At 41.0% G+C, this 8,421-nt stretch overlaps 1 protein-coding gene across 1 annotated transcript in view; it reads left to right on the top strand.

The window, feature by feature from the left end:
- The first annotated feature begins 287 nt into the window (after positions 1 to 287).
- The window catches only part of FCRL4 (Fc receptor like 4), a 25,284-nt gene continuing 17,150 nt past the window's right edge, over positions 288 to 8,421 (top strand). The window contains exons 1-2 of the mRNA XM_027095264.1: positions 288 to 448; positions 2,382 to 2,405. Coding sequence (XP_026951065.1) covers positions 388 to 448; positions 2,382 to 2,405 — 85 coding nt within the window. The 5' untranslated portion in view covers positions 288 to 387. The remainder of the gene's footprint in view (positions 449 to 2,381; positions 2,406 to 8,421) is intronic.

Raw genomic sequence — 8,421 nt, 5'->3', positions numbered from 1 at the left:
AGTTTTCCGGCTCAGGAGTGATTTAGACACATCCTTGGATTATGTGAATCTCAACAGAACTGCAGTCTTACCTGATGTCTGGTAGCAGAGAGAATAAGTTGCAGTTTCCTTGGAAGGCAGAGACTGGAGCTTTCTGAAAATAAGACAACTAAAGCCTTGAGGGGCTATTCATACCAATATATCAGAGCAGTACTTAAATATTTTTTTTTATCATATATTGACTTCTGTCATTGAGATTTTCTTACACCTCGTAACATAAGTGTTCGGTATTTTAAGAAAGATTCCCCTACTTCCCCCTTTCACTTCATTAACTCAACCAACTGTACTCAGAGGAACAACTTGCTGAACTGACTCTCCAGCGCTGGGAACTGGCCTGTCTCCTATGAGATGCTCCTCAGGACCCCAGAACAGACTTCCATGCTACTGTGGGCATCCTTGCTGGTCCTCGGTAAGTAGTGGGGGAAGCCTCTGTTTGCTGGGAAAACGGAGCCTCTCCACAGGCAAAAGACCTCTCCTCTGTGCTGCTGAAAAAATGGATTTTAATCTCATTTAGAACAGCAGAAAATGAACAAAGGGGAAAGATATTGATACAATGGAATGAGAGGGAAAAAATTATTTCTAGTAATGTGTTCCTTGTTTGCTTTTAATTGCCTATGAAAAATTCCTCTTACCCCCCCAAAAGTGGGCTTATTTTTCCATGCAGAAAACTACAATTAAATTTGGTTACCTTTCTAATTACAGATCATGAAAACCAAGAGTGAAAGATGAACTGAGTCCCTTGTGAAAGGACCATGTTCTGACCGCGAGCTGATGTAGAATGATTTTCTGCTGAGAATAGTTATTTCTTTCTTGTATTCTAAGATCAAACCTGCTCTGATGTTCGCAAAGAACATGAGAAGAGGAGAAATAAGACAATTTCCCTTTGATTTTTCTTCCCGATTGCCAATATTTGTCCAAATGAGACACTGATTTTCTAGTAGCTCAAGCTTAGGGAAATAAAGACCAGTCAGTCATTTGTACACTGAATTTTGTTAAATGCGTTTGCCTTGTTCTCAGCTATATCTCCAGACTCCAATTAAGAAAGGAAGAGTACGGGGCTTCCCTGCTGGCGCAGTGGTTGAGAGTCCGCCTGCCGATGCAGGGGACACGGGTTCGTGTCCCGGTCCGGGAAGATCCCACATGCCGCGGAGCGGCTGGGCCCGTGAGCCATGGCCACTGAGCTTGTGCGTCCAGAGCCTGTGCTCCGCAACGGGAGAGGCCACAACAGTGAGAGGCCCGCGTACCGCAAAAAAAAAAAAAAAACAAAGGAAGAGTTATTAGTGTGACTGGCACATTATGGGAATTCAGTAAATAGTGAATGAATGGCTATATGGGGCATAGCATGGTGCGGGGCAATGCAGAGTATGCAGGGACACGGAGGACATGGCCTCTGCCCTCAAAAACTGACATTCTGATAAAGAAATCAAAGGACAAATAAAAGAGCATTTGACTTGGCAATACAAGAAAATTATTACACAATGGATCATAGGACAATGATAATTAATTCTTGCTGATAATAATTAATTCTTGCTGAGCCCTATGTCAGACAGTCTTCTAAGAATATCCCATTGTATTAATGTATCCAATCCTCTAACAATCGATGAGCTGGAACTTCTATAAATCCTGTTTTACAGATAAGGAATCTAAGTCATAGAGACGGTCTCTTGCCTTAAGTTTCATGCAGTAGCAAAGTGGCAGAGTCAGGATTCAAACCCATAATCTGACACTGGAGCTGTGCTTTTAACCACTGCCCCATACTGTATGTCCAGTTATGAGTTTCAACTGAGCGGGAATGGGAGGGGTTCTGAATCAATAGAAAAGTGAGGGTGCTGCAGCCTGGAGGCATCTCAGAGGGCTTCATGGAGGAGGTGGGATTTTATCTGGGCTTTGATGTGTGAGGGTAACTTGCTTTTGCTTCATAATGAAGGAGGAGAATAACACTCCAGGCAAGAAGATAGTGAAGCCAAGCCTCAGCAGCAGCCACAGTCATGTCAAAAAAACCAATTACAGCAACCTTAATTGATGACTTACTAATTTAGCTCATTAAAATATGGCCATGAGGTCAGTTTGATGGCCCTCATCTTACAGAGGAGAAAACTGAGCCTTGGAGGTTTTGTGCAGTTTGCCCAGGGCCACACAGCTAAAATTCAAACCTGTTTCTGCCTGAGTCTGCAGCCTGAGCTTTTGGCCATGACGTTATCTTGTTTCTCCAGGGTGGGTGGAACTGGGCATGTTTCTCCTCCATTTGGCCGGAAGTCGAAAATGGGCGGGTGAACTCTCGCGGTAAAATGGTTTGTGACTCGTTGCCTTGTGCTGATGCCTTGCTCGTGACTCTCTTGCAGCACCTCCAGTCAGTGGACCACTTGGTAAGTCCACCTTTTCTTTCCCTTTCTCTTTTATGTTTCTGGATATCTTTTATTTACTTTTATTTTTTTTATATGGGTGTTGTTTTCTTTTTTTTTTACCATCTTTATTGGGGTATAATTGCTTTACAATGGTGTGTTAGTTTCTGCTTTATAACAAAGTGAATCAGTCATACATAAACATATGTTCCCATACGTCTTCCCTCTTGCGTCTCCCTCCCTCCCACCCTCCCTATCCCACCCCTCCAGGCGGTCACAAAGCACGAGGTGATCTCCCTGTGCTATGCGGCTGCTTCCCACTAGCTATCTACCTTACGTTTGGCAGTGTATATATGTCCATGCCTCTCTCTCGCTTTGTCACAGCTTACCCTCCCCCTCCTCATATCCTCAAGTCCATTCTCCAGTAGGTCTGTATCTTTATCCCTCTCTTACCCCTAGGTTCTTCATGACAGTTTTTTTTCTTAAATTCCATATATATATGTTAAGATATGGTATTTGTCTTTCTCTTTCCGACTTACTTCACTCTGTATGACAGACTCTAGGTCCATCCACCTCTTTACAAATAGCTCAATTTCGTTTCTTTTTATGGCTGAGTAATATTCCATTGTATATATGTGCCACATCTTCTTTATCCATTCATCCGATGATGGACACTTAGGTTGTTTCCATCTCTGGGCTATTGTAAATAGAGCTGCAATGAACATTTTGGTACATGACTCTTTTTGAATTATGGTTTACTCAGGGTATATGCCCAGTAGTGGGATTGCTAGGTCATATGGTAGTTCTATTTGTAGTTTTTTAAGGAACCTCCCTACTGTTCTCCATAGTGGCTGAACCAATTCACATTCCCACCAGCAGTGCAAGAGGGTTCCCTTTTCTCCACACTCTCTCCAGCATTTATTGTTTCTCGATTTTTTGATGATGGCCATTCTGACTGGTGTGAGAAGATATCTCATTGTAGTTTTGATTTGCATTTCTCTAATGATTAATGATGTTGAGCATTCTTTCATGTGTTTGTTGGCAGTCTGTATATGTTCTTTGGAGAAATGTCTCTTTAGGTCTTCTGCCCAATTTTGGATTGGGTTGTTTGTTTTCTTGTTATTGAGCTGCTTGTAAATTTTGGAGATTAATCCTTTGTCGGTTGCTTCATTTGCAAATATTTTCTCCCATTCTGAGGGTTGTCTTTTGGTCTTGTTTATGGTTTCCTTTGCTGTGCAAAAGCTTTGAAGTTTCATTAGGTCCCATTTGTTTATTTTTGTTTTTATTTCCATTTCTCTAGGAGGTGGGTCAAAAAGGATCTTGCTGTGATTTATGTCATAGAGTGTTCTGCCTATGTTTTCCTCTAAGAGTTTGATAGTTTCTGGCCTTACATTTAGGTCTTTAATCCATTTTGAGCTTATTTTTGTGTATGGTGTTAGGGAGTGATCTAATCTCATACTTTTACATGTACCTGTCCAGTTTTCCCAGCACCACTTATTGAAGAGGCTGTCCTTTCTCCGCTGTACATTCCTGCCTCCTTTATCAAAGATAAGGTGACCATATGTGCGTGGGTTTATCTCTGGGCTTTCTATCCTGTTCCATTGATCTATCTTTCTGTTTTTGTGCCAGTACCATACTGTCTTGATTACTGTAGCTTTGTAGTATAGTCTGAAGTCACGAAGTCTGATTCCTCCAGCTCTGTTTTTCGTTCTCAAGATTGCTTTGGCTATTTGGGGTCTTTTGTGTTTCCATACAAATTGTGAAATTTTTTGTTCTAGTTCTGTGGAAAATGCCAGTGGTAGTTTGATAGGGATTGCATTGAATCTGGAGATTGCTTTGGGTAGTAGAGTCATTTTCACAATGTTGATTCTTCCAATCCAAGAACATGGTATGTCTCTCCATCTATTTGTATCATCTTTAATTTCTTTCATCAGTGTCTTATAATTTTCTGCATACAGGTCTTTTGTCTCCTTAAGTAGGTTTATTCCTAGATATTTTATTCTTTTTGTTGCAATGGTAAATGGGAGTGCTTTCTTGATTTCACTTTCAGATTTTTTCATCATTAATGTATAGGAATGCCAGAGATTTCTTTGTATTAATTTTGTATGCTGCAACTTTACCAAATTCATTGATTAGCTCTAGTAGTTTTCTGGTAGCATCTTTAGGATTCTCTATGTATAATGTCATGTCATCTGCAAACAGTGACAGCTTTACTTCTTCGTTTCCGATTTGGATTCCTTTTATTTCCTTTTCTTCTCTGATTGCTGTGGCTAAAACTTCCAAAACTATGTTGAATAAGAGCAGTGAGAGTGGACATCCTTGTCTTGTTCCTGATCTTAGTGGAAGTGCTTTCAGTGTTTCACCATTGAGGATGATGTTGGCTGTGGGTTTGTCATATATGGCCTTTATTATGTTGAAGAAAGTTCCCTCTATGCCTACTTTCTGGAGGGTTTTTATCATAAATCGGTGTTGAATTTTGTCAAAAGCTTTCTCTGCATCTATTGAGATGATCATATGGTTTTTCTCCTTCAATTTGTTAATATGGTTTATCACATTGATAGATTTGCATATATCGAAGAATCCTTGCATTCCTGGAATAAACCCCACTTAATCATGGTGTATGATCCTTTTAATGTGCTGTTGGATTCTGTTTGCTAGTATTTTGTTGAGGATTTTTGCATCTATGTTCATCAGTGATATTGGCCTGTAGTTTTCTTTCTTTGTGACATCCTTGTCTGGTTGTTTCTGGATATCTTAATAACTATCCTGTATCTCAAATACTTGTAGAAAGAGGCCTTGTTGTGCCTGCATCATTTTCTTGAGGACTACGGGCAGGTGAAAACATGTCTTAGGACTCTGACCCTAAGAGTTTGGGAGTCACACTCTTGGTTGAAACCTGGCATCGTGCTGGATGATCTTGGAGACAGGGCTGGGATACATGTCACAGAATTCAAGGAAACGGGGTGTCCCCACCTGATGTGGGATTCTAGCCAATTTGACAGAATGCATAGAATCGTGAGAGGGGAAGGATAGAAATAAGCCATTACTTCATTGGGGGAGGCTGAGGTGCAACCAACTTGCCAGCTTCCCCATGTCCCCCCAAGCTTGACAGAGCCACGGGCAACCAACTCATCCCGAACTTCAGCATTCTGTGTAGACATTTCTCTATTAATAAGCTCAGATCATGATAACTTTGAGCCCCCATCCTACTGGTCAGCAGAAAGTTCAGCCTTCTGTTGGGAGCTGTCTCCACGAGTTTTGGCAATCCCTGCTGATTTGTCCAGCCCACCCCCGCCCCCCCAACCAGGGAGCTTCTTATGGTCAGCCAGCTCCAGCCAGTGGGAGCCACTGCCCCTTGATGCACACCATCCCCTGCAGCTTCTGGGCCTTTGATTCTCCCCCTCAGTGCTGTGGCTACAACCCATTTCCCACAAATCTCTGCCTAACTGGGAGGAGACCTTAACTGGACTAGGTTTTGTTAAACATTCTAGGATGGAGAAATAAAATACAGAGAGTGTCAGCTAGTAGATGTGGCTAATCTCAGAACCCATTGACTCAGTCCCAACCTCTTAAAGATGCTGACAAGATGTGTCTCTCCCTGACCACTGGGCCATCTGTACATAGCAGGGGCAACTCACTTGGACCAGTGAGGAATAAAGCTGCACACACCAAAGAAGTTCTCCCTTCCCTCCAGTATAAGACCTACTGCCCAGTCTCCATTTCCCTAACCCCAGATGCTTCCCAGGAACATAGACGGTGCAGATTTCTATTCTCTTTAAGAGAAACACAACCCCGTACTCACTGGGGCATAGTATATCTGTATAAACCTCTAGAGAAAGAGAAAGGAAAAAAAGTCTGCAGAGACACATGAATGTTTCTATAATCGAACAGAACATTTAATTTCTTTATTTAAAACAAGCGTTCAGGTTATTCTACAGTTTTTGCCCCCAAACAGAGTATTTCCATTACATTTGGGTACAATTCTAAGGCGTATTTGGGGCAGTTCTTACAGAAAAAGGTAAGAATATTTAAAGTCTCAAGCTTTAAAAAAACAATTGCTTGTACGCCCTTGAATACAGACAGTCCTCCTTACCTGAGCATAAAAAGTACTAAGATAAAAACACACTTAATTGATTCCACTTATGATTTTATGGTAAATTGCATATCCCCAACAATGAGATTTTATTTTTGGAAAAAAGACAATACAAATGGAAATAATGTGTTTTATTTTCTACATCACAGAATTTAGATTACCGAGGCAATTTGTAGAACAAAGCATGAATCAAATATCGTTTTTTGTGTGGTTGTTTTTGTTTTGTTTTTTTTGTATGTGATAGCTGTAGGAAACTAAAACTGCAAAAGAGCTCCCCTGCTATGCTTCTCTCCTTTCATCATAAAGGAAAAATCTTCCCCCAGAATCCTCACCCCTTAGTTCACTCCTAGCTTTATTCCTCTGACATCTCCTTACTCAGAACTGTGTCACATGGCTGGGCAAGTTAGTGCTTCTGTTTTTCAAACCCGCTGGTGGGCCACAGGCTCAACAGAAGGACATTGGGACTAACTTTCAGAAGCCAAACAAATATTTTCCCTATCATTGTTTGCTCCTCTTCAACTTTAACAAATCTTGCTTTACTACACTTGTCAGTGGCTTTGGGAGCCAACAGAGCCGTGGTCCCACAACACTTTTACCACCTTCATGAATTACTGCATCTTTGGCAGAATCTGAAGTATCACTTTACAATAAATTTTCATTGTATACACAATGAAGGATTAGCCTATCAAAACATTGATCTCTGTGCAGGCTAGAAAATAGTAGTGTTAAAGGGGTAAGAATGTTTGAGTGGGTGTTTCCAATAGTGAATAATTTGGTCTGTGATTACTTTTATTACGTCAAGGAAGAAAACCTTTTTTTTTCTATCCTCTTAGGTTTTCCTAATGAGGGCCTGCAAATTATACTGACAAAAGGCAGACTAGCAAGAGAAAAGACAAATTTTTTTATTCAAAACTTACGGGAATACACAGAAAAATATAAACTAAGGAGGCAGTTAGAATTTGGGACTTATATAACATCTGGATAGAGAAAGGGGCAGGTGAGAAGGCTACTTACTGGAAAACAAATGATTTTTAGGAAAGATAAATGGGCCCTTAAGAGAACAGATGGGAGCTATGCTAGTTTTGTGACAAGTTCTGCTTTAGGTGTGGTGCCAACTTCCAGTGTCTGGGGATAAGAGCTGATCATTTATTTGCTCCTGGGGAGGTGATTTATGACAACTGAATTCTTCACAGGCTTGGCTTTTAGGCAGATAAGAGAATTCAGAATAAAGAAAAATAAAATCTATTCTCAAATGCCTTCAGCTCAAAATAATTTTTATGCCACAGTGGTAGACTCATCCTTCAGTTACTAACTCTCACACCTTGAAGCTACAAAACTTAGGAAATAAACTCAGATAAGAAAGAGCCACAGTAATGGCTGCAGGAAATAAAGCTAAAAACAAAATCTCCCAACCCAGAAATCCTCTCCACAAAGGTAATAAAGAAAGCAAACACTTTTAGCATTGAATAAGCATTAAACCATACGCTTCATAATAAGCATGCTCATCACAGACAACCCGCCAAGAGATTGCAAAGACAGAAAAGGATCTCTTACTCTTATATTGCCAAGGGGATTCAGCCCATTACATACATGTTTTCAAGATTAAACAGTAACTAGTTCTCAAGCATGAGGACTTGACTGAACCTTTTGTCACACATAGTTTATCCTAAATTTATCATGGTTATTGGCTTTTTTCCAGAGGAAGAATAGACATCTCATATCTTTAGGACTGGAGGTAGTCTTGCATACTGCAACAAGGTACCTACCAAAGGTAAATGCTTACCCTTCCACAGGAATGGGGAGACAGGGTCCAGGGGAGCTATCCCCCTAGATGTCTGCATTTCAAAAAGATGGCTCCTGGGGCTTCCCTGGTGGCGCAGTGGTTGAGAGTCCGCCTGCCGTTGCAGGGGACACGGGTTCGTGCCCCGGTCCAGGAAGATCCCACAT

Source organism: Aethalodelphis obliquidens, unplaced genomic scaffold, assembly GCF_003676395.1.
Source record: "Aethalodelphis obliquidens isolate GAN/ISIS:26980383/991018 unplaced genomic scaffold, ASM367639v1 scaffold90, whole genome shotgun sequence".
NCBI classification, from domain to species: domain Eukaryota; kingdom Metazoa; phylum Chordata; class Mammalia; order Artiodactyla; family Delphinidae; genus Aethalodelphis; species Aethalodelphis obliquidens.
The sequence above is the reverse complement of the archived record's forward strand: the minus strand, read 5'-3'. Positions and strand labels throughout refer to the sequence as shown.